Source organism: Sarcophilus harrisii, chromosome 1, assembly GCF_902635505.1.
Source record: "Sarcophilus harrisii chromosome 1, mSarHar1.11, whole genome shotgun sequence".
NCBI classification, from domain to species: domain Eukaryota; kingdom Metazoa; phylum Chordata; class Mammalia; order Dasyuromorphia; family Dasyuridae; genus Sarcophilus; species Sarcophilus harrisii.
The window spans coordinates 298,820,022-298,845,431 of NC_045426.1; the positions used below are offsets into that span (position 1 = coordinate 298,820,022).

Here is a 25,410-nt window from a genome sequence, read left to right on the forward strand (position 1 = left end):
TCAAGTAGCTATTTATGTTTGTATTTTCAGTCATGTACACCTCTTCATGACCCCATGTGGGGTTTCTTGGTAAAGATACTGAAGTTGTTTGCCATTTCTTTCTCCAGGTCATTTTACAGATGAGGAAACAGACAAAAATGGTTATGTGATTTGCCTAGGGCCACACAACTGGGAATAACTGTCTGAGACAAGATATAAACTCAGGTTTTCCTGATTCCAGGTCTATACTCCATAGTACCACTTAACCCTCCATTGTAATAATTTAGGGGGTTGGTGATTGAGGGAGCTAGGTGGTGAGTGAATAGAGTGCTGGTCCTGGAAGGAAGAGCTAAGTTGGAATTTGGCCTTCAGCACTTTTGTAACTGGGTGAGTTATGTGATTTGTTTACCTTAGTTTCCTCATTTGTAAAATGGGGATAATAATAGCATCTACCACCCAGGATTATAGGGAAGAGATAATAATGGTAAAGTGCTGAACACCAGTGCCTGGCACATATTATACTAGGTACTATAAAATTGTTAGCATTATTATTATTATTATTACCTATACCTATATCCTAGAGAAGAGGGAACAGATCCAAGATCATAGAGGAATGAAAACACTAGATATTGAGTGACTGGAAGTGAGAAAAAAGAGCCATTCATAATAACAAGTATCCAAAAAGGGAGACTAGAAAACTAAGGACTGATACCCTGTTTGAGTTAGGAATTAGGGTTAGGATATCCCTAACTCAAACAGCTAAATCAGGAGGGAAAAAACATGAGACCAAAAAAAGCAACAAACAACAACAAAAAAGGTGAAGATCTACATTTAGTCCCCATAGTCTCTTTCTGGAGGCTCTTTCCATCACAGGTCTATTGAAATTATCTTGAATCACCTCATTTTTGAAAAGAGCCAAATTCATCACAGTTGATTATCACATAATCTTGTTGTTACTGTGTACAATGTTCTTTTGGTTATGTTTCCTTCACTCAGCATCAGTTCTTGTAAGTCTTTCCAGGCTTTTCCCAAATCAGCCTGCCCCTCATTTCTTATAATATTTCATTACATTCATATGCCATAACTTCTTCAGCTATTTCCCAACTGTTGGGCATCACTCAATTTCCAGTTTCTTGCTACTACAAAAAAGCTGCTACGAAGATTTTTGCACCTGTGATCCTTTATTTTAAAGATGAAGAAACTGAGGCCCAAGGACACTAAGTGACTCACCCAGCATCATACAATAGGGTCAGATGTAGTATTCAAACCTGAATCCTCTGACTACAAAGCCAGCTCTCTTTCTTCTGTATCACACTGCCTCCAACTCCTTCTCATCCCTCCTCTGAGGACCCCCACTAATTTCTCTGCTGACAGGATCTTCAATAGATATGTTGGCAGCTGCAGGAAGACTCAGTACCCCTGGCTGTATACATAGCCATATATACCACAAGATAAATATTTAGCTTCCCATATATCTGTAAAGGGATGCGATGTATGCTATATATACAGACTACGTAAATAGACTTACACCCACAAGATTCTGTCAGAAGTTCTGTCTCTCACTGTTTATTTCTTGGCTTTATGCCTATACCCCTGGGAATAGAGTGTAGATTTTTTTTTTTCTGGAAATAGAAATATCATTTCAATAGCCAAGGAGAATGCTCATTACTGGGATTGATTGCCAAGTTGTCCTGAATCTTTAAATTAGGTGAGAGTGTATTAAAAGACTTAGTGAATATTAATTAGTAAGGGAGACTCTACATGTTTTCAGCAGATCTGTAACCAAGTTGGCCTGCATTAATTTGCACTGGTCTAGGTTTAAACTTCTTCCCCCCAAATGTCTTTTGGATTTATTTGTCCAAAATCTTGGCCCAAAATAAAAGTTGACCAATAGTCAGAGACATTTTACAAATGAGAACACCAATTTAAAAAACCCATGTCAGCTTGTTGGAAATTAATGAACTTGAATAAATTAAAAATACTAACCTTAAATATTTTGCCAACAAATAGAAAATGAATATAATACTTAGGACAACAAGAAGGACTTAATACATTTACATTTAACTGACTGTATTTTAGTCCCTAAATATCTTCTCTCCAGATTAAAAAAAATGTTGTTTTTTATAATTTGCATTTGTTTATATGTTGCTTTGGAAATCATCATAATAATAGCTAACATTTATATAGCACTTTCTAGGTGGCAGTCCCTAGCTAAGTGTAAATAGTGCTAAACATTTTATAATTATTTCATCTGATCTTCACAACAACCCTGGGAGGCAGATGGTATTTATTATCTCTATTTTACCCCTGAGGAAACTGAGGCAGAAATTAAATGATTTGCCCAATATCATACAGCTAGTCAATGTTTGAAGTCAGATTTAGACTTGGTTCTTCTTGACATGTGTTCTTTATCTATATGTTTTATTTCCTCCAGTTATAACAGTCCTATAACAATAGCTTGAATTTGGAGTTTGTTTTCAGTACCTCTGAAGTTTAACTATATGTTTAGTCATATTTTCAGCCATGACCCCATTTGAGGTTTTCCTGACAAAGATACTGGCCTGGTTTGCCATTTCCTTCTCTAGTTCATTTTACAAATGAGGAAACTGAGGCAAACAGGGTTGAGAGACTTATCCAAAGTCACACAACTAGTAAGTGTCCAAAGCAAATTTGAACTCAGGAAGATGAATTTTTCTGAATCTGGACCACACTCTTTGCACTATGGTGCCACCTAACTGCTTTACTATTTGGCCATGTGCAAATCACTTCATCTCTCTCAATTTCTTGTTCATAAATGTAGAATGTTCATAAGGCTTGTACTGTCAACCTCATAGGGTTATTGTTATAGGAAATCAATTTGTAAATCTTAAAATGCTACAGAATGTGAGCCATTAATGCTATTATTATTTAGTTGTTAAATGTTAATACTATTTGCTGTTAATATTACTATTACTATTGAACCTTTTGTGTACAGAATATTGAAGGAGTTTGGAATAGGAGAGAGATAAAAGATTAAAAACATCTGCCCACAGGCTATTTGTGAAGACAGACTATACACTGTTGGAGAATGTTGAAGAACATTTACAAGACAGTATACAAACATATTTCCTTTCCTACAGGCTGTTAGCATGGGGGTGTTGACTGACTGGTAATGTGAAAGAAAGGTCAGGCATGTTCTGTTTAGTCCCAGAAGGCAGAATCAGGAGGCAAAGGGTGGAAGCTATATGTCACTATAAGGAAAACCTTTTTAACAATTCAAGCTGTCCGATAATAGAATGAGTTAACCTGTGATGAGTTCCTAATCACTGGAGGTCTTCAAGCAGATGCTGAATGATTTGTCTGAGATATTGTAGAAAAGGAATGCTGCTTCAAGTGGAGGTTGGTATAGACAATTTTTAAACTATCTCTAAGCCTATAATTTGAGAATTGAGTCCTTGGAAGTTATTTAATCTAGGGATTCTTAATCTAGGTCTCTTATACCCCAAAGTGGCCTTTGAATCAATTTCAGGGGATCCATGAACTTGGAAAACGGGATGCCTAGCAAGGTAAAGTGATTAATCCAAGATTCTATGCAAGTAGAATGGAGGCTTTGGAGGAAGAAGCTTTCATATAATGGCTCTAAGTAAACAAGTGAAGTCTCTCTGGGGCTTCACTTTTCAATTTGTCTAATGAGGGTATGGGACTAGAGGCTTTCTAGAGTTTTTTCTAGTTCTATGTGTATGGTTCTATCCCCTTCCAAATTAGAAATTGAATGAGTCAGAGTTTGAATCCATTTATTCACAATAATTGGCATAAATACCAATTATTCACTTTTATCTAACACTATAAGGTTTACAAAGTAATTTCCTTATATATTATTGTTGTGAGGTAAATAGGGCAGGTTTTATGCTCCCCATTTTATAGATGAGAAAACTGAGGTTCAGGATGCTTAAATGAATAGTTTTCCATGGTCACAGCCCTAGTCAATATTGGAGCTGAGATATAAATCCATGTCTCCTGACCCTAAGTCCAGGACTCTTTCCATTCACTATCCTCCCTTCCACTAAGCCTCAGTTTTCTAATTTCTCTAGGGTTCTTTCCTCATCTGATTAAAGAAGAATAGTTGAGATGATCTCTAAAGTCCCTTTCGATGCTAACATTCTGTGATTCAACATCTCTTTGGGAATTGTTTCCAGATATTGTGACATATTTTGCAAAAAGTATTCTCAATGTTGACATATCACAGAATCTCAGGGTGGGAAGAAAACTTGATCATTTATTTCAACTCCTCTGGAAATTCTTTCTCTATATCCTCAAAAATTGGTCATCTAGTCTTTGCTTGAAGACCTTCAGAAGTAGGAAATTCTTCACACTTTGAGGGTGGATCTAATTTCTGGAAAGAGCTCAAAGTATTTTGGAGCACCCTCTGATGAACTGGGAGTGTTTATTCTGGAGATGAGAAGATTTAGGAAGCACATGATCATTATTCTCAAATGTTAGAAGAATTAGATTGATCCCCTTGGCTCCAAAGGGTTTTATTATGATTCAGTGGAAGTTACAGGGAGTGAGGTTTTGAGTTATTCTAAGAAAATGTTGCCTAATACATTGACCCACACTTAACACATATACCAAGATAAGGTCAAAATGGGTACATGATCTAGACATAAAGAATGATATTATAAATAAATTAGAAGAATATAGGATAGTTTACCTCTCAGACCTGTGAAGGAGGAAGGAATTTGTGACCAAAGAAGAACTAGAGGTCATTATCGATCACAAAATAGATAATTTTGATTATATTAAATTAAAAAGTTTTTGTACAAATAAAACAAATGCAGACAAGATTAGAAGGGAAGCAATAAACTGGGAAAACATTTTTACATTCAAAGATTCTGATAAGGCCTCATTTCCGAAATAAATAGAGAATTGACTCAAATTTATAAGAACTCAAGCCATACTCTAATTGATAAATTGGCAAAAGATATGAACAGATAATTTTCAGATGAAGAAATTGAAATTATTTCTAGTCATATGAAAAGGTGCTCCAAATCACTATTGATCAAAGAAATGCAAATAAAGACAATTCTGAGATATCACTACACACCTGTCAGATTGGCTAAGATGACAGGAAAAGATAATGAAGAATGTTGGAGGAGATATGGGAAAACTGGGACACTGATACATTGTTGGTGGACTGTGAATGGATCCAATCATTCTGGTTGGAGCTATGCCCAAAAAGCTATCAAACTATGCATACCCTTTGACCCAGCAGTATTTCTACTGGGATTATATCCCAAAGAGATCTTAAAGGAGGGAAAGGGAGCCACATGTGCAAAAATGTTTGTAGCAGTCCTTTTTGTAGTGGCTAGAGACTGGAAATTGAATGAATGCTCATCAACTGGAGAATGGCTGAACAAATTATGGTATATGAATGTTATGGAATATTATTGTTCTGTAAAAAATGACCAGCAGGATGATTTCAGAGAGGCCTGGAGAGACTTACCTGAACTGAAGCTAAATGAAATGAGTAAAACCAGGATATCATTATACACGGCCACAAGAAGACTATACAATGATTAATTCTGATGAACATGGTTCTCTTCAACAATGAGATGATTCAACCAGTTCCAATTGTTCAGTAATGAACCCCAGAGAGAGAACTATGGGAAATGAGTGTGGACCACAACATAGCATTTTCACTCTTTCTGTTATTGTTTGCTTGCATTTTTTGTTTTCCTTCTCAGGTTTTTTTTTCTTTCTTTCTAGATCTGATTTTTCTTGTGCAGTAAGATAACTGTATAAATATGTATACATATATTGGATTTAACATATAATTTTTAAATAGCTTTTTATTTATAAGTTTTATGCATGGATAATTTTACAGCATTGACAATTGCCAAACCTTTAGTTCCAGTTTTTCCCCTCCTTCTCCCCACCCCCTCCCCTAGATGGCAGGATGACCAGTAGAGGATTTAACGTATAATTTTAACATATTTAACATGTATTGGACTACCTGCCATCTAGGAGAGGGGATGAGGAGAAGGAGGGGAAAATTTGGAACAGAAGGTTTTACAAGGGTCAATGTTTAAAAATTACCCATACATATGTTTTGTAAATAAAAAGCTATAATAATAAAAAAGAAAAATTTCCCCCCCCCCCAAAAGTTGCCTAACAATTAAAATTGTTAAAATAGGATGAATTGCCTCAGAAAGTCTTCAAGTAGAGGCTTGCTTGGCATATTTTGGAGGGAATCCTTATTTTACATGGGAATTGGAGGAAATGATGTTCAAGATCCCTTCCATCTAACAAGATTCTATCATCCTGTGACTGACTGATAAGATGTTGGACTATCTTCTTAAATTGAAATTGAAATTGAAATATGAAAAAAAACTAGCTTCCTTGTTTGAATGAGCATTAGAGACTTGCCCTTTCTCAGTTGTCTATCTTGTAACCTATATTTTTTCTAGTCAAGTCTTCACAAACAAATAAACTGTTTCTTTTAGATCATGGATCTTTTAGACAATAGCCCAAGGGCCAATACAACTTTATTTAAAAATGTAAATCACAGAAAATACCAAACCAGGCAGTGGGCAAGATTTGCTCCTAGCACAGTTCCTGGCATGTTGTATGAGCTTATTAATGCTTACTGAGTGATTGAAGTACATACTCCACTCATAATTGGTTTAGTAACAACTTTATATGTAAATGATTGATTATTATTTATAATAATAAGACCTTTGGAATAAGATCAATGAGGAAATTTTGGGACTATGCTGTGGAAGAATGTTATTGAGGAGTGTGCTGGAACCAATTTTGTAAATTTTCTGTGTGAGCATTTATACTTTAGATGTCAGAAATCCACAAACTCTATAAGCCAGATCTTGATTTATTGTTTTCTTGGTTGCCTAGACTTTTAAAAAATTATAAAGAAAATGTTAATAATGTAGATTAAATTTAAAAGTGTGTTGGGAGTATAGTTTTGTGTTTGGTTGGTTGTTTTTTGGAGTCAGTTGCTAAGCATTTACCCTTACACCACCAGTCTTACCCATTAGTTCTCACGTCCATTCCATGTTAAAATGAGAACCACAAACTAACATTGAGGATATATTCATAGTTTCAACATTAGACTATCTCTTTATAAACTTTTTTTCATTTCTTTTTCTTAAAAAGTTTTTTTTAAACATTCATTTTTTAAAAATTTGAGTTTCAAATTATCTTCCTTCTTTCTACCTATCAATTTATTTCCCAAAATGGACAATAGAGATGACATGCCAATCAATCATGAGTCTCTGATGGCAAGTTTTGACCAGAGGATCCTCTGATGAGGGACTAGGATTGGGGACAAGAGAGGAAATAGAACGAATTAGGTTTCTAGATACAGTTAAAGTGTATGAGAGCTCTGCAAGGATAGGACTCCTTGGTTAAAAGGCCTCTTTTTCCCTGAGTCCCAGAGTCTCCTGGCATGGGAATTATACCCTTTGGACAGTCTAGCCAGGAATGAGCCTAAAGAAGCAGGAAGTAAGTGAGTGGAGCTTGAAGCTGTGTTTTCTCCTTTTATGGTCAGGTTGCCAACTTGCTCTTTCATAGTGATAAACCATCAGATTATGTTTGTGATCAGGCAGAAATAGCCAAGTCTGTTGGGAGCTGGGGCCCTTCGTGGTTCCAAGGGCAGGCTGGAGAGGGAGCTGAGAAGGGATTTGCCAAGTTGCTTTATCTCCTGGGAAAACTCACCCTGGATGTAGAGACCATCTGCCTCTTTTCACCAGGATTTTTGAGATGCTAACCACTTCTAAGAGAGTGAAAAATCCAAATCTTAGGGAAAGATTAAGGACTCCTTTTTACTTACTCGGCTGTTTAGAGCTCTGTGGAGGGGGAGGAAGGAGAGAAACGAAGATGAATTTTGTGAGCCTGGGAGGCACAGAGGGCTGACGTGAGGTGTCTTCAAGAGAGCACAAGGGCTCAAGTATTTGGAAGCTAGACAGTAGAAAGTTAGTTGGCAGCTTTGGTGAAAGATCCCTTCTAGCCAATATGACTCTCTCATCCATGACTGCCTTTTAAGGGAGAAAACAAAAACAATTATTTCCTCTCTCCATGTCATAGTCAAGAAAACTGAGACTTTGGGATAAGGAGATCTGGCAGAACTGACCCAGTGTTACATAGAGTAGGTAATGGCAGAGGTAAAATTTAAATCCAGGCTTTCTTTTCAGGATCCAGAGTCAAATCAGGGCTCAAGGAATGAATGGAATAAGAAACACCAAGATACTGGAGTCTGCTTTTATTCCGTAGTTCCAGAAAATTCATGGTTTGATAACTATATAGAGCATCAATTTCTCCTATTAAACTGATCTCAGATAGCTTCCCACGCTTTGAACCAGAGCTTTTCAGATGGGAATTTCCCAGGCCATAGGTCTCCTAGCAGTCTCCACTGCTAAGCGGCCCTTTAGCTAGCATTCTCATGTCAGCCTCCCTCCAATTATTATCTCTGAGGTCCTGTGCAATGCCCTCTGGCTAAAATTTGACACACATATTTCTCTCACTTTGGGCATAAACTTTTTTGATGAGTGGGAAAATTATTCCACTTTATCATCGATAAAAATGGATTAAAAAGATTTATTTGTCTCACAATTACAACTGCTTTCTCAAAATAGTTCCAGGTCTTTGTTTATCTGAGTGATGTGACTTTTCCAACCTCAATTCTGAATTTATTTGGTATCATTTGACATCCTTCTATTTTCTTTAAAAATTTTGAATAATAGCCTTTTATTTTCAAAATACATGCAAAGATAGTTTTCAACATTCAACCCTGCAAAACTTTGTGTTCCACATTTTTCTCTCTCCCTTCTTCCCTTTCCCCTCTCCTAGACAGCAAGTAATCCAATACAGGTTAAACATGTGCAATTCTTCTAAACATATTTCCACATTTATCACGTTTCACAAGAAAAATCAAGATCAAAAAGGAAAAGAAATGAGAAAGAAAAACAAAAGCAAGCAAACAACAACAAAGATGAAAATAGTATGTTGTGATCCACTTTCAGTCCCCATAGTCCTCTCTCTGGATGCAGAGAGGATTATCATACTATTGGTGGGAAGTAATAGTTTAACTGATGGAGAAAGACAACACTTTTTTTGAGGCAATAAATTAAAGATGATAGAAGGCTATCTTTGGTGTTGTGCAAGACCTGAGTTCCTCATGCCTCTGATGCAGAGTAGCTGGAACCTTGGGCAAGTCAATGGCTTAATAATGTGGGCAACTCTTCAAAGCTACAAGTTACAGATCACTTGCCAGTCTGTACTGGTGGAAGGAGTTTTCCCATGAAAATTTCCTAAATTAATCCCCCAAAATTCCAAAAGCTTCTACACTTGATAAAGATAGATAAGGGATTCTGTTTTTAATGCTGAACCTCATTTTTCCCCCATCTCTGTTAATAGAATTTTACTGTATTGGTCTCTAACTGTGTATAGCTGGAGCCTTATAAAGCAGGTCTTTTCCCAGACCAAACCAAAGCAGAGTTTTGAGATCAAGTAGCATTGTAATTAATCCCTTTCAGAGTGAGGAATACAGTTTGCAAACTGGAAGCTCTCCATAGCAGGAGTCCCATTTGTTGTAGTAAAGGCAGAGATTTATAGGCAAATCATAACCATTTTCAGAGCCTGAATGCTTTCCTACCACAAGCCCACTAATGCACAACAGAATGGGTTTTCTCCAGTCCTGTGGGAACAATTCTTAAGTGATTATTTCAAATCTCGAGGGGTTATTACTTGGTAGGGGATAGGACCAGAGTTCTGTGACAGGAACAGGTTTTACAATCTTTGATTCACTTCATTTAAGATACGTAGGAGAACATTATCAAGAATTGATTGATCATTTCAAGCTGCATTGTAAGACTGACTTTTAAGTCAAAATAAGCTTGATAGGTCTCTCTCTCTCTCTCTCTCTCTTTCTCTCTCTCTCTCTTTCTCTCTCTGTCTCTCTCTTCCTCTCTCTCTCTGACTTTTAAACCTCTAACTACCAGCTAATGGACTGTTTTATCAGTCCTAAAGCTTGAAGTTCAGATGGCCCAGGCTTGAGCTTTTCTGAGACTCTTTCTATAGTCCTCACAAATACTCAAAGCTCATTCAGTTCCCTGGAGGAATTTTATAAATTAAAATGGATGACAAAGGAGAGAAAGAACAGAAGTTTTAAAATCCCTTTGCTATTTTCTTTTCTTTTTTCCCTTTCCTTTGGAAGATTAGCACTATATGATTCTGCCATGAATTAGCTCCTTTGTTCACTTGGGTGAATGAGTTAGTGAGAAGGATTTGGTTTGTTTTTTGCCTCTGATCATGTGGGTATTCTGTCAGATTGGGATGACTGCTTGTGAGTAGATGGAAATAAAACGATTTATAGTTATAGCAGCGGGGTTTTTTTTTTTTTTGATCTGCCTCTCTAGATTGTAAGCCTCAGGTAGGTAGGCAAATTCATTTTCAACATACTTTGTAAAATCCCACTGTATACAAAATTTATTCCTCTCCTTGCCACCTCTCTAGCTTTTCTTCTCACTAAGGTTAGCTATACTTTTTTTTTTTGTTAGCTATAATTTTTAAAAATAGTATTTTATTTTCCAATACATGTAAAGTTGGTTTTCAACATTCACCTTTGCAAAACTGTGTTCCAAATTTTTCTCCTTCTCTCCCCTCTTCTTCTCTTCCCTAGACAGCAAGTAATCCAATACAGGTTAAACATGTACAATTCTTCTAAACATATTTCCACATTTATCATGTTGCACAAGAAAAATCAGATCAAAAAAGGAAAAAGGTGAGAAAGAAAAAAACAAGTAAGAAAACAACAACACCAAAGATGAAAATACTATGTTGTAATCCACACTCAGTCCGTATAGTCCTCTCTCTGGATGCAAATGGGCTCTATCATAAGTCTGTTATATTCAATTTTATAAGCTTTTATTTTAATAGTATTTTATTTTCCCAAATACACACAAAGATAGTTTTCAACATTTACCTTTGCAAAAATTGTGTTTCAATTTTTTTTCACTGTCTTTCCCCTCCCCAAGACAGCAAGGAATCTGATATAAGTTAAAGTGCAATTCTTCTAAACATTTCCATATTCCTCATGCTGCCCAAGAAAATTCACATCAAAAGGGAAAAAAAAAAAACATGAAAAAGAAAATAAAAGAAAATAAACAACAACAACAAGAGAGGTGAAAATATTATGCTTTGATCTACATTCAGTCTCCATAGTTCTCTCTCTGGATGGAGATGATTCTTTCCATCACAAGTCTACTGGAATTGTAATGGCTCTAAATTATTGTCTTATAGGAGTGCTAGATCATTCTAGAGGTTCTTTCCATAGAGTAAAAGGTATTTTTAAAGAAGTTTGCTGCCTAGGGTCCTAGCTAAGAGGGAATGCTAGTTATAGCTTAAAAGAATCACCAATTTGGAGACATTTGGGAAATGACTGTATACAGTTTGCCCAGCATTCTCATAGCCCTCTGACACTGTATTCAGGAAACTATGGGTCTTGTGTTTCCCTTTGAGTTTGTTCTTTGACTAGTCCTGTGGCTCTAAGCTAGGGATACTTTGTTAATCCTTCCCTTTGCTCTCCACAAACCTGGAGAGCCAAGTAGGAGCTGCTAAATGAAAAGTCTTTAAAGTGAAATTAAGAACTTTCAATTCTTGATTTGATTCTATTCTAATCCATGGCTTTTTCCTTTTCTGTTCACAGACCGGGAAGATCAGTCTATCCTGTGCACGTAAGTGAAGCTGCTGTTTTCTATCTGTTTTAATATACATATGTAGACGTCTACTTGTATTCTTTCTCTCTCACTTTCCCTCCCTCCCTTTGATTTCTATCTTATTTTTTTCATCCTGAAGCCAACATTGAATAAATGAGCATTTCCACATACAAAGTACAACAGAGAAATAGGATTTTATATGAAACTCAGAATCTTAGAAACAGGTCGCTTTTTTATGTTAGGTATATAACAACCTCATAACTTTCAAGGCTTTTGTCTTTGTTCTCTTTTTTCCTAAAATTAATTTTTATCAATTAACAAAAATCTATTTTCTGCCTTTCTTTCCTTCATTAAAAAAAAGAAAAGATTATAACAAATATGCATAGTGAAGAAAAACACATTTTCCCCATTGGACATATCCAAAAACTCTGTGTCTTTTTTAGTACCTTGAGTCCAACACTTCTCTGTGAGGATTCATTATCAGTCTTTTGGAATCATGGTTGATCATTGCCTTGCTCAAAGTTCCTAAAATCCTTTAAAGTTGTTTCTCTCTATAGCATTGTTATTATTTTCTAAACTGTTCTGATTTCTGCTCACTTCACTCTGCATCAGTTCATACAAGTCTCCTTAAGTTTTTTCCTTACCTTTCATTTGCTTAGGTCTAAGACCTTTGCTGTTTCATTAGCTCCATCTCTGTCTCTACCTTTGTCTCAATTTTTTTCAAAATCTATGATCTGGCTTCTCCCAAGTCTTTTTCCCTGTTTCTGGCTCCCTATTTTTCTAATGTTTGATTCACCCTACACTGAAGGAAATTTAATTTTTTTAATGACTGTGCTCCAGGATTACATTCTTGGGTTACTCCCCATAGATTTGGAAAAGAGGTGACATGGATGAGTGGAAAGTGAGAACAACCCTATATTTTTTTTTTTTTGCCAGTTTCTGAGGAGGAGGGAATAGTAATAGCTGGGATAAAATCGCTGGAAACTCCTGAGAGGTGTGATATCAGAGGAATATTCTTGGCTTATTAAGTGGAGAACCTGAAGACTGAGCTCTGTTGAATATTGAGGATAGGAAGAGAATCAATTCTATTACTTCTGTTGTTGAGCTTAAAATAGGACTAAAGTTATATTTCTCCACTAGATACTAGAGTTTTTTAGTATAACCAGGAAGAGAGTTTGAGATCTTGGTTCCTAGCTCCAGGACATTAAACCATTGATGGTAATCAGAGGCATGCTTGGGTGACAGTTAAAAGGCTAATGATTTTAGAAGACCCTACACTGATTATATAGAAGACTAGAACCATCTAAAGATAGTTTTCGGGTCCCAATTCTTAGCTGCCATTGAATTTCCAGGATTGAGTACAGAGACAGGTGTGATACAGATTTCTGCTCCCAGAGGCTATGGATAGGATAGCTGTCTCCTCTCTGGGAGGTGACTCACCCCAAACAGCTGTATCTTGTATCTCTCCTAAGGCCAAAGCAGAGCCCCATAAAAAATGCACTGTTTCTGATGGACTATAGATTACTTCTTTTTTTCCTTTCCCTGAATAAGTTCTTTGTCTTTCATGTAGGATGATTAATGGATGGCTTGTTCCCCTCTGGACTAGGACCCCAGTTAGTTTGTTTTTCCATTTGGGTCAGTTTTTTCCCCCTTCCTTTAAAAAAGACAAAACAAACAAAAATGTCCTAATAGTTGCTCATGAGCTTTTTGTAAGGTGGGTTAGTGTTCTACTATCCCTACTCCTACTCTGAAATTATTTTGAATATACACATATATAAAAATAATTTGAATATAAGATATTGTAATTTGAATATATAGCACATGGATTTATCAGTATGTGTGTGTATTTATATAGTGTATGTGCATTTCTTTATATATGCATTGTTCCCATCCTGGGCTGCCTTCACCTTCAGTAAAATGTGAGCTCTTTGAAGGCAAGACTTATTTTGACTTTTGTCTTTGTATCCCTGGCACCTCACACAATGCCTGGCATGTAGTAGCCCCTTAATGAATGCTTGTGAAATTGAATTTCACACAACTAAACCATTGATGGAAATAAATAATGTAGTAATTTGGGTTCTAGTTCTATTCACTTGAGAACTCTGGCAATTCCTGAGAGACTATTTCTCTAGTAAAATATTCTGCCTTCCTTTCTTATCTCAGGGGAATATAATAAGAATAAAATGAAGTCATAATGAAAACTATTACATAAGTTCAAAATATAGTTAATATTTCATTATCAACATCATTTGAGGGTACAGATCCAAAATAGATCTTTTAAAATTATAATTCACTTTAGAATGCACTGTTTTTGTGTTTTAACTCTGAAGATAATAATAGTTCACTGATAGATGGTACATTACATACATTAGATATTATTTCATTTGATCTTGTCATATACTTTGTAAGATAAATATTATTATCCCCATGAGATGAGGAAATTGGGATTCAGAGATGTTAAGTGATTTGCTGAGAATCACATAGCTAGTAAGCAATAAAGGCAAGATTCAAATCTATGTCTTCTTTCCTCTAAGTACATTCTATCTGCCATACTAGGGTACCTTACCTCTCATTTACTCATTGGGCCTAATCCAGTACTCATAAATTGTGATGTAATCACAAGTCATTTAATCTTTGAAGACACTACATTTTAAAAATGATTAAAATTAGAGTAAGAAAATCTGGGTTTTAGTCCTGGCTTTGCCACTAATCTACTTTGTGATCTTGAGCAATTCACTTTATTTCTTGAAGTCTCAAGGCCCTGTAAATTGAGAAACTTGGGCTACACAAACTCACTAGACTCAGGGGAACACGTTCCCTTGAACTAGAAAATGTAGGTACTGAGCAACTGTTAATGACCTTTGAAAGCCTGGAGAACCAGAAACATGCTGAATAAATTGGAATGAAATTAAAAATTAAAATCCTAATTTAAAAAAGTATCTGGAAACTATAGATCTCTGAATTTTGACTTCAGCCCTTGGAAGAATTCTAGAATGAGCTATAAAAGTGATGGTGTCCGAAAATCTAGGAAAAAAAAAAAGAAAATCATCTTTAAGAGATAGCATAACTTTATTAAGAACAGGTCACGCCATGTCCTTTTTTTTTTCTTTTTTTGGGTAAATATATTATATTGATAAGACAAGTGAATACTAGACATATATAATCTGATACAAACTTCAATTCTGTTCAATTGTTTTTCAGTCATATCTGATTCTCTATGACTCCATTTGGGATTTTCTTGGCATAGATATTGAGTGGTTCACCATTTCCTTCTCCAGCTCATTTTATAAATGAGGAAACTGAGTTAAACAGAGTAAAATGCTACAGGTCTAGATTTCAGCAAGATATTTAACAAAATCTCTTAGGCAAATTTATTTCTCAGTCTGGCCTCAAATATTTACTGTGTAAGCCTGGGCAAATCACTTAACCTCTGTCTTTCTCAGTTTCCCTATCTCCACTAAAAAGGGGCTAAGAGCAGCCCTTACCTTTTAGAGTTCTTGTGAAAATCAAATGTGATATTTGTGAAGTGCTTCATAAATTTTAAAAGTCTATAAAAATGCTAACTGTTCTTGTTATCATTATTCTCCCCTTTAGACAAAATGGGACGAGGTGATGGATAATAATAATAATAATCTCTGACTGGAAGTAGATTTGTTTAAATCACTGAATCCAAAGAATGGTCATCAATCATCAGCTTGATTGTGACTTTGAATGGAAGTCTCTAACTGAGATTTCTAGGGATCTCTGCTTGTCTGTGTGCTGCTTTAAAAAAAAATTTTTTTTTATCAGTGAGCTGAATGAATCCAGGGATGCTTTTCAAATTTACAATGAATAAAGAGCCAGGAGAGATAGCTAACACATTATACAACAGGGTCAGGATCCAAAAAGATCTTGACATTGGAATGAATCTAATAGGGATGAATGAGGGAGAATTAGATTTCTTCTCCTTGATCCCCAAAGGTAAAACTGTAAGTAATAGAAGTTGCTTAAAGGCAGATTTAGGATAGAGATGAGGAAAAACTTCCTGATAATTATAATTATCATTAAGGATAATAATAATAATAGGTAATAAAAAAATTTAACACTTACAATATGTCAAGTACTTTATACTTATCTCATTTGATCCTCACAATAACCCTCATTATTTAGGTTTTATTATTATTTCCATTTTACAGATGAGAAAACTGAGGCAAACAAGATTAAGGGACTTGCCCACACAGCTAGTAAATTTCTGAGGCCAGAGTTGTGCTCAGGTCTTCCTGACTCCAATTTTGGAACAATCCACTGTGTAGAATAGTAAATCCAAATTAAAATCAGAGATTCTCAGAGTAAGAAAAGCAAAAAGAGATTTATTAGGATCTCTAAAGAAAGGGCAACTCCTAACAAATAAGGAATCAATAATGGAGTGCAAACTGCAAACACAAGATTATATAGAACCTAACCAGAAGCCCTCACCCCACCCTCTGACCTTTTCTCACATTGGCTGAAGAGTTCTAATTTACCCAGAATCTAAATATGAACCCCAGAACACACTTCACCTATTAGGTACTTAAATACAATGAAAAAGAGGTGGGGAGAGAGAGACAGGACCAAAATGTTTGTTTATCTAAGACAATTGAATACCTGAAGCATTTTAGCTATAGCTCAACTTGTTATTGCAAAGTCTCAAATCATAATTAGGGCATAGGTTTAATTCACATCCTTATGAGAGGTCTTCATTCAGTTTATCTTATATCCCACCATCGGAGGGGCTGCCTCAAGAGATAATGGATATCCTTTTACTGGAGATTTTCAAGGGAAAGCTGAAGGGCCACTTTGGAAAGATACTTTGGAATAAGTTCTTGTTAGGTTTGGGTTGGACTTGCTGGCCTCCAAGGAACCTTCTAACTTAGAAAATGTGTGATCTCTCCTTCTGAGATCCTTCCAGCTCTAATATTCCTTGATTTTAACATCCTAATTTTAAACGGTTTGTACTCAGTGAGCCAAGGCCACAGATGTATTGGGTGAGAGGATGAAATCAATTTAGGATTTTAAATTATCTGTGGATTCCAAGATTGTTAAGAGTTAAATACATTTCTCTTATCCTGCTGTCCCCACTTGTCTGATTATTTGTAGCCAGCATGAACAATGGAAGCAAATACAATGAAATGGAATGGCTTGGGATCTAGTTGAGATTGTAATCCTAGAATACATTTCTTCAGAAATAGGGCTGAATTCTCTAGTACCTAAAATTGGCTTTAGTAGTCAGTCAGTAAACATTTGTTAAGTGGTTATTATGTTCCAGGCATTGTGCTAAGCAGAGAAAATACAAAGAAAGGTATATATATATATATATACATATATATATATATATATGTATATATATATATAGACAGGCCTTAAGGAGCTTACATTCTAATAGGAAAGACAACTATGTACAAACATGCTATATATGTTGGAAATAGTCTACAGAGGAAAGGTACTAGAATTCAGCATGATTGGGAAAGCTTTTTATAGAATTTATAGAATAGCTTTTTTATTAAAGTTTTTTATTTACAAAACATATGCATGGGTAATTTTTCAACATTGACCCTTGCAAAGCCTCCTGTTCCAAATTATCCCCTCCTTTCCCCTACCCCCTTTCCAAGATGGCAGGTAGTCCAATACATGTTAAATGTGTTAAAATATATGTTAAATCCAATATATCCAATATATGTATACATATTTATACAGTTATCTTGCTACACAAGAAAAATCAGATAAAGAAGAAAGAAAAACTGGAAAGAAAACAAAATGCAAGCAAACAACAGAAAGAGTGAGAATGCTATGTTGTGGTCCACATTCAGCTCCCACTGTCCTCTCTTTGGGTGTAGATGGCTCTCTTCATCACTGAACAATTGGAATTGGTTTGAATCATCTCATTGTTGAAGAGGGTCACATCCATCAGAATTGATGATTGTATATAGTCTTGTTTTTGCTATGTATAATGATCTCCTGGTTCTGTTCATTTCACTTAACATCAGTTCATATAAGTTTCTCCAGGCCTCTCTGAAATCATTCTGTTGGTTATTTCTTACCAAACAATAATATTCCATAATATTCATATACCACAATTAACCCAGCCATTCTCCAATTGATGGGCATCCACTCAGTTTCCAGTTTCTGGCCACTACAAAGAGGGCTGCCACAAACATTCTTGCACATAATAGGACCCTTTCCCTTCTTTAAAATCTCTTTGGGATATAGACCCAGTAGTACTGGGTCAAAGGATATGCACAGTTTGATAGCTTTTTGAGCATAGTTCCAGATTGCTCTCCAAAATGATTGGATTCATTCACAATTCCACCAACAATGTATCAGTGTCCCAGTTTTCCCACATTCCCTCTAACATTCATCATTATCTTTTCCTGTCTTAGCCAATCTGACAGGTGGGTAGTGGTATCTCAGAATTGTCTTAATTTGCATTTCTCTGATCAATAGTGATTTAGAGCACCTTTTCATATGACTAGAAATAGTTTCAATTTCTTTATCTGAAAATTGTCTGTTCATATCCTTTGCCCATTTATCAATTGGAGGATGGCTTGAATTCTTATAAATTTGAGTCAATTCTCTATATATTTTAGAAATGAGGCCTTCATCAGAACCTTTGAATGTAAAAATGTTTTCCCAGTTTATTGCTTTCCTTCTAATCTTGTCTGCATTAGTTTTGTTTGTACAAAACTTTTTAAACTTAATATAATCAGAATTATCTATTTTGTGATCAATAATGTTCTCTAGAACTTCTTTGGTCATAAGGCTTCCTCCATCATACATCTGAGAGATAAACTATCCTATGTTCTTCTAATTTGTTTATAATATCATTCTTTATGTCTAGATCATGTACCCATTTTGACCCTATTTGGTATATGGTGTCATGTGTGGGTCAATGCCTAGTTTCTGCCATACTAGTTTCCAGTTTTCCCAGCAGTTTTTGTCAAACAATGAATTCTTATCCCAAAAGCTGGGGTCTGTAGGTTTGTCAAACACTAGATTGTTATAGTTATTGACTAATTTGTTCTGTGAGAAGGTGGGATTTTCGAGGAATTCAGGGAAACAAAGAAGCAGAGATGAAGAGTAAGAACATTCTAGGTATGGGATGACCCAGTATTTGTAGATACTCAGGAATGGTATTCTTTCAGTTGTGCCTCACTTAAATCCAAGTCACGAGCAAGTCAAGACATCATCCTTGTCATTGGTTCTCTTCAAATATGAAAGCTGAACAACAACAATAAGTCAAATAGTATGGTACATAATTATACGCTATAATTAATTCCTCATGTACTTTCCACTTTCTATTCTGCAAGACTGGGAGTGTCTAAAACTAGGAAGCTAATGAAGAAAATGCACTGGCCTAGAATCATTCCTGCTCAGCTTGTGGTGGTGCTGAAAGAGAAAAGCCTTTTTAGGATTATCAGGAGATTATATGAGTTGGCATAAAATATTCTGGCTTTGATTCAGAGATAATGACCAGACCAGGAAGCCAAACAGATCCTGTGATCAAAAGTTCTTAGATAGTTAGCTAACTTTTCTGGCTGCTGAGATTAAGGAAGGCTGATGTTTATTTCTAAGAGGTTTTTTTAAATCTATTTCCTTTAAGTACAATTTGAGGTAAAGAGGTGACTAATCTTGGGCTTATTTATTTACTTACTCTTTGTTGGTCTCAATTTTTTTCATCTGTAAAATGAGGGCTGGCTTATGAGGTCCCTTTCAGTTCTAGATTAATGATTCAAAAAATTTGTGCCCTTGAGAGAGTATGGCAGGGTTAGAGTTAGAAATCATAGCATGTAGGAATGCTATGTGGAATGGAGGCTGGAGATGTATATGACCAAATATATGGAATGGGTGTTGAACCTTCAAATCTTCAAACACAAGGGTTCTTCCCCTCAGAAACAGTACCTTCTCTTAAGCAAAATAATTAAGTGAGCTGGGAGTGGGGTGGTCCCAGAGTGTCTTGAAATGTGAAAATCCTACTTGCAACTATTTGTGTAAAACAAATTAAGTTATTGTGGGCCAGGAATCCATGTGAGTTTATCTTCTGGACCAAGTTGGTTTAGATGGGTAACCAAGTGGGAAAGAGGATGATGTATATGCTTTTATCAGAAAGATAATGGAGTATGGATTAAGAATGTTATCTGCATGATCAGTGTGTCAGTTAGTTTTACTTATCTGCTTTCCTTTGCCACAAAGAAGTTATATTGAGATAGGATAGTGAAAAATGGAAGTATAGTGGATAAAGCACTGGGTTTAGAATCAGGAAGACTCATTCTCATGAGTTCAAATCAGGCTTCAGACAATTCAGTAGCTGTATGACCTTGGACAAATCACTTTACCCTGTTTACTTCAGTTTCCTCATCTATAAAATGAGTTGAATTAAAAATGGCAAACCACTCTAGTACTTTTGCCAAGAAAACTCTAAATGGACTCACAAAGAATCAGATATGACTGAAGCAACTCCACAAGAAGAATTGGGAAATGATGGGATTTTTAAAAGGCATTAATAAAATTTTTTTTTCAATGAGAGAGAAAATAGTTGGAGTGCTGTTTTCACTCAAGATGGCCCGATAAGAAGAGCAGTAGGATTGGTAAGGGAAACTAGAATAGTCTTTATTCAGTAGATGATGAAGTCTAATACATATAGTTATAATTCTGGAAAATTCATGTGGCTAATATTGGCTCATCTATCAAAGGAGAGGACTGGACTAAATTTTCCCCAAGATCCCTTTCTTACCTGGTTTGGAGGAACAATCTGGGTAAAGTTAGTTACTAATAGGAATGGGAAGATGGAGCAGAGAAAACAATTACATGAGGAATTTCGAGTAAGGAGTGTTATTTTTTACTCCCTGATTCTGTGCCCACTCTTTAGTGTCCCTTCTTACTTCAAGTATTACAGAGTATTTGAGTGGGAAAAGAGGATGATCTTGAGTTCAGTTCTGGTCCCAGTCACTTACTAGTTGTATGACCCTGGGCAAATCATTTAACCCTGTTTACTTCAGTTTCTTCAACTAAATAATAAACTGGAGAAGGAAATGGAAAATCACTCCAGTATTTTTTTTTTTTTTTTTACCAAGAAAACCCTAACTGGGGTTATAAAGAATCAGACATGACTGAGAATGATTCAACAAACAATAAAACTACTGAGCCTCTTAAAGAGTGCTCTACTCATAAATATAGGATATATATTATTTGAATCAAAAATATAAGCCAAATTACTTGAGGCCCAAATTTTCAATCAGCCTGCTCTCAAATGCTCCTTGATCACTCTATAAACAGAGTTCTGTTTTATGGAAAAAATGTTTTCATATAGTTGAAATTAATATAAAATTTCAGTTAGAGTTTCATAAAAATAAAGATGTAATTTTTTTATCATTTAAGTTCTCTGAAATCTGCATGCTCCTAGAGGAGACATTGACTCTTAAGGAATTTTGTGGCCCCCAGGTTAAAATTCTCTGGTTTAGAGTTAGAATTTAAAAGTGAAAGAGGAGTTCCACTTACTATATTTGCTCATCTGGTACTTGCACTTTTTAAGTAACATTTTTCAAGCTCTAATTAAGAGGGCTATAAAATAATAATAACCTTTTACAGGAAGCCTTACCTTGAATTGCACATGTTTGATGTATATTAGATTGCTAGGGAAGGGGGCAGAGGAAAAGGGAGAAAAATTTGGAACACAAAGTTTTGCAAAGATGAATATTGAAAATTATCTTTGCATGTATTTAGAAAGATAAAAAGTTATTATAAAAATAAATAGAAAATAAACTTTTAAAAAAGGAAGTCTTTCCTTACTTACCCCCTTTTAATTCCAGTGTTTTCCCTCTTTTGATCATTTCCTATTTATCCTGTATATAATTTGTTTTGTATCTATTTGTTTTCATGTTTTCTCTCCCAATAGATTGTAAACTTCTTGAAGGCAGGGACTGTCTTTTGCCTTTTTTATATCCCCAGAACTTAGCACAGTATCTGATATCTAACAGACACTTAATAAAATTTTATGGATTGATTAATTATTATTCCCATTTTATAGATGGAGATGCTGAGATCTCAAAAGTTTGAGTAATCTGCCTAGGGTCATGTAGCATAAAGCCTTTTTAAAAAATAAAAATTAGGAAAATATTTTAAAAAATATTTAAATCTAGAGGCAGTTGTCATGCACTGCTAACCTGCATACATGATCAACTATGACATGGAGAGGAACATTCCAATTAATGAGTCATGATAATGTTTACAAGCCAAGTACAAAACAATTAACAAAAAAAGAAAACTAGCTTGACATAATATTTTAACTTTGCTCAAAATATAAGTAAGTACTTAAGCAAACCTGGGAGCAAGAATGAGGTTTGTGGCCCTTCTAGTGTATGATAACAGATAGTGAAGTTAACATGTTGTTTATACAGTATAACATTATTATCATTCTCTTAATATGACTTGCAATAAATTAGTTAGACCCATGTAACAATCCCAGAGATTCCCAGCTTCAAAACTGAACCAATCCTTAAAAAAAATAAAAAAGAAAGAAAAAAAAGGCTATACAGTTGGGAAAGGCAGAAAAAGAAAGGAAAGAAGGAGGGAAGGAAGAAAAAAATCTGAAAAACAGCCTAGGATACTGAAAGTGTTTTTTTAAAGCCTCCTGTACATTACTACTCAGGGATAGCTATATTATTGTGCTAACACTGGCATTTGGAGTAAAAAGTGGTAAAAGTTTTGTGGCCCTTGATATTCTGGCCCTTGATCTAAAACTGTAATTAATACATGGAAGATAACATAGCATAACAATCTAGTATGCTAGATTGGAGTCAAAGGATATGAGTTCAAATTCTGTCTGTCACATTTACTGCCTATGTGACTTTGGACATATTATTTAAACTCTGAGAGTGAGAGTTTTTTCATCCATAAAATGAGGAATAAGACAAACAGTTTTAACTTTTTTGTGTATTATGTGCTCTTTTGGGCAGCCTAGTGAAAGCTATGTACCTCAAATAATGCTTTAAATGCTTTAAAAATCATAAAATAAGATATATAAGATTAAAAAGGAATCTAATTATAATGAAATGCATTTATCAATATACATACATATATATATTTTTTAAATTACCTATGTTCACAAATTTCTATGTCAAGAACCAGGGCAGCTAGACAGTATAGTGGATAGAGTGTTGGCTTGGAGTTAGGAAGACCTGATTTAAAATCCAGCATCAGACATTTATTAGCTATGTGACCCCAGGCAAGTCATATAACTCTGCTTAAGTTTTCTCATACATAAAATAAGCTGGAGAAAGAAATGGCAAATGACTCCAGTATCTTTGGCAAGAAAGAGCCAAATGAGGTCATGAAGAGTCAAACATGATTGAAAATCAACTGAACAGAAAAGTCAAGAACTCTTGATCGGAGGTACTTTTCTGCTCTAAATCTATGTACTGTCATTATTTGGACTAGTAGTAGGAATAATCCAAAAATTATTTGATTTTGATTAGATAGTGAGTGCATTATGTGGTTAATTTCAGCAGAATTATCTCCCTTGCTATGTCTAATTTTGGGTGATTTGATAAAAGCTAATGCACTCTCCTGCTGCTTGAACAGAGTAGCCCCATTGTACTCTGCTTTGGCCAGCCATATCTAGAATGTTGTGATTTATTTCAGGAACTACCTGAATCAAGTCTAGAGAAAAATAATGAAGGTCCTCCAACTCATACTATATAAGAACCAACTGAAGCAAATAGAGTCTTTTTAGCTCAGAGAAGTCTCTAGCTATCTTAAAATACTTGAAAATTCACCCCTTAGAAGAGAGATTCGATTTATTCTGTTTGTCCCCAAAGCTTAGAACTAGGAGGAATGGGTGGGAAATACAATGGAGCAAATTTAGGTTTGATATAAAGAAAAACTTCCGTATAGAGCTATCCCAAAGTAAAATAGGCTCCTCTCTGTAATGGGTTTCCCTTCATTAGTATTTTTCAAGAAGAGGATATCTCTCTGGTGTCTTGTATTAGGGATTCTTGGACTAGTTGGTTGCCAGGGTTCCTTCCAACTCTGAAATTCTGTGATTCTGTGAATAGGGAGGACATTTTAGAAAGAGTGGGCAGGGAGAACTAGAAACAACTTAAGCCCCAGAGATTTCTAGAAACAGGCCATGGTTCAAAACACATTTTACTTTCTCAGAAAAAGTAAACACGTCCCCAGAATACTACATGGAAACTTTTGTAATGCCTTTGGGAAACAAAGGGTTAAGCAATGGATTCCAAGAGTCTATGTTGAATTCCAGAGGCCCTACAGGATGGCAGGATAATTAAAAGGGAAAGGATGCCATATATGGCAATACTTCCAGAGACTCAAGAAAGGAAGATGGGCATGGTTACCCCTGTCCAAAGAGAAAAGAGAATTTGTTTGGAAAACCAGAATTATTAGCTCTTGTACCAGAGAGCCAACTTGGAAGCCAGAAACTGGGAAAGAAAAGTTTTTAATTTTTCCAAAGAAACAATGATCTGACTGATAAATCAATTTGAAAATCTATTTAAGTTTTCCTGGGTACTCTAAAAAAAATCCCAATAAAACATGAAACTTGCTTCACTAAGAAACATAGGATAAACTAGATTTCCAGGCTTTGGGCTTAATATCCATCTCCCCAAAATAGAGGATAGAACCCTCACTCACATGAAACATTCCTGATTCTTAAATTGTGGGGGCGGAATTTTAAATTTATCCTAGAAAGGGAGGGTGATGAATATGTAACTACCTAGATATTTATTCAGCTGAGTGGCACAGCAGATAGAGCACTGAACCTATAATCATGAAGAGCTGACAAATTTGGAAGAGAAATCCAGCCATAGATATTTCCTAGGTGTGTGGCAAGTCATTTATCTCTTTTACCTCAGTTTCTTCATCTGTAAAGTGAGAGTAATAATAGCATATGTCTCTCAGGGTTGTTATGAAGAGCAAACAAGATATTTGTATATCTTAAGCTTTTAAGCTTTATAGTGTTTATGTTTTTTTATGCTTTCTTCATTGTATTCCTTCCTTCCCTCCTTCATTCCTCCCTTCCCTCCTTTCTTCCCTCCTCTCTTCCCTCCTTTCTTCCTTCCTCCCTCCATTCTCTCCCTCCTTTCCTTTCTCCTTTCTTCCTCTCTTCCTTCCTTCCTTCTGTTCTTCTTTTCCTTCTTCTTTTCCTCTTTCCTTCCTTCTTTCCTTCCCTCTTCTCTTCCTTTCTTCCTTCCCTCTTCCCTTCTCTCCTCCCTTCCCTCCTTCCTTCCCTTCTCCCTTTTCTCATCCCTCATTCCTACCTTCCCCTTCCTTCCCTCCTTCCTTTCTTCCATTCCTCTCTCTGTTTTTTCTTCCCTCTATCCAGATAGGATATCATAACCTTACCTACAGATGCTCTTAAGTGCATTTTTTTTCCCCTTCGAGCACCTCTAAACCCTCCCAATATACCTTAGGCTTTACTGTCTAGATTTCTTTCTTAAGGACTAGTCCTTAAATCAAAATCAATCTGATTCTCATTGGCCACCAACAGGTCCTAGGCCAAGTTTCATTGCATGTCATGGTATCACCTCCCTGATGTTGTGGTCCTCTTCAGGGACAAAGGACAAACGACAATATTATCTTTTATTGTCATCTACCTGCCTCTCTACCTTTGCATGGTATTTCTATGTATATTCAGGTTCTATATGAGATGTACCATATGCCTGCATCTTTATAGGAATAAGTATGAAAGTTCAAT

The 25,410-nt window shown here is 35.6% G+C and overlaps 1 protein-coding gene across 4 annotated transcripts in view; it reads left to right on the top strand.

Moving 5' to 3' along the window:
• Positions 1-25,410, top strand: part of MYH11 (myosin heavy chain 11) — a 129,421-nt gene that overhangs the window by 38,978 nt on the left and 65,033 nt on the right. For all 4 annotated transcript variants that reach the window (XM_031944220.1, XM_031944210.1, XM_003761672.3 and 1 more), the window contains exon 4: positions 11,678-11,705. In XM_031944220.1, coding sequence (XP_031800080.1) covers positions 11,678-11,705 — 28 coding nt within the window. The remainder of the gene's footprint in view (positions 1-11,677; positions 11,706-25,410) is intronic.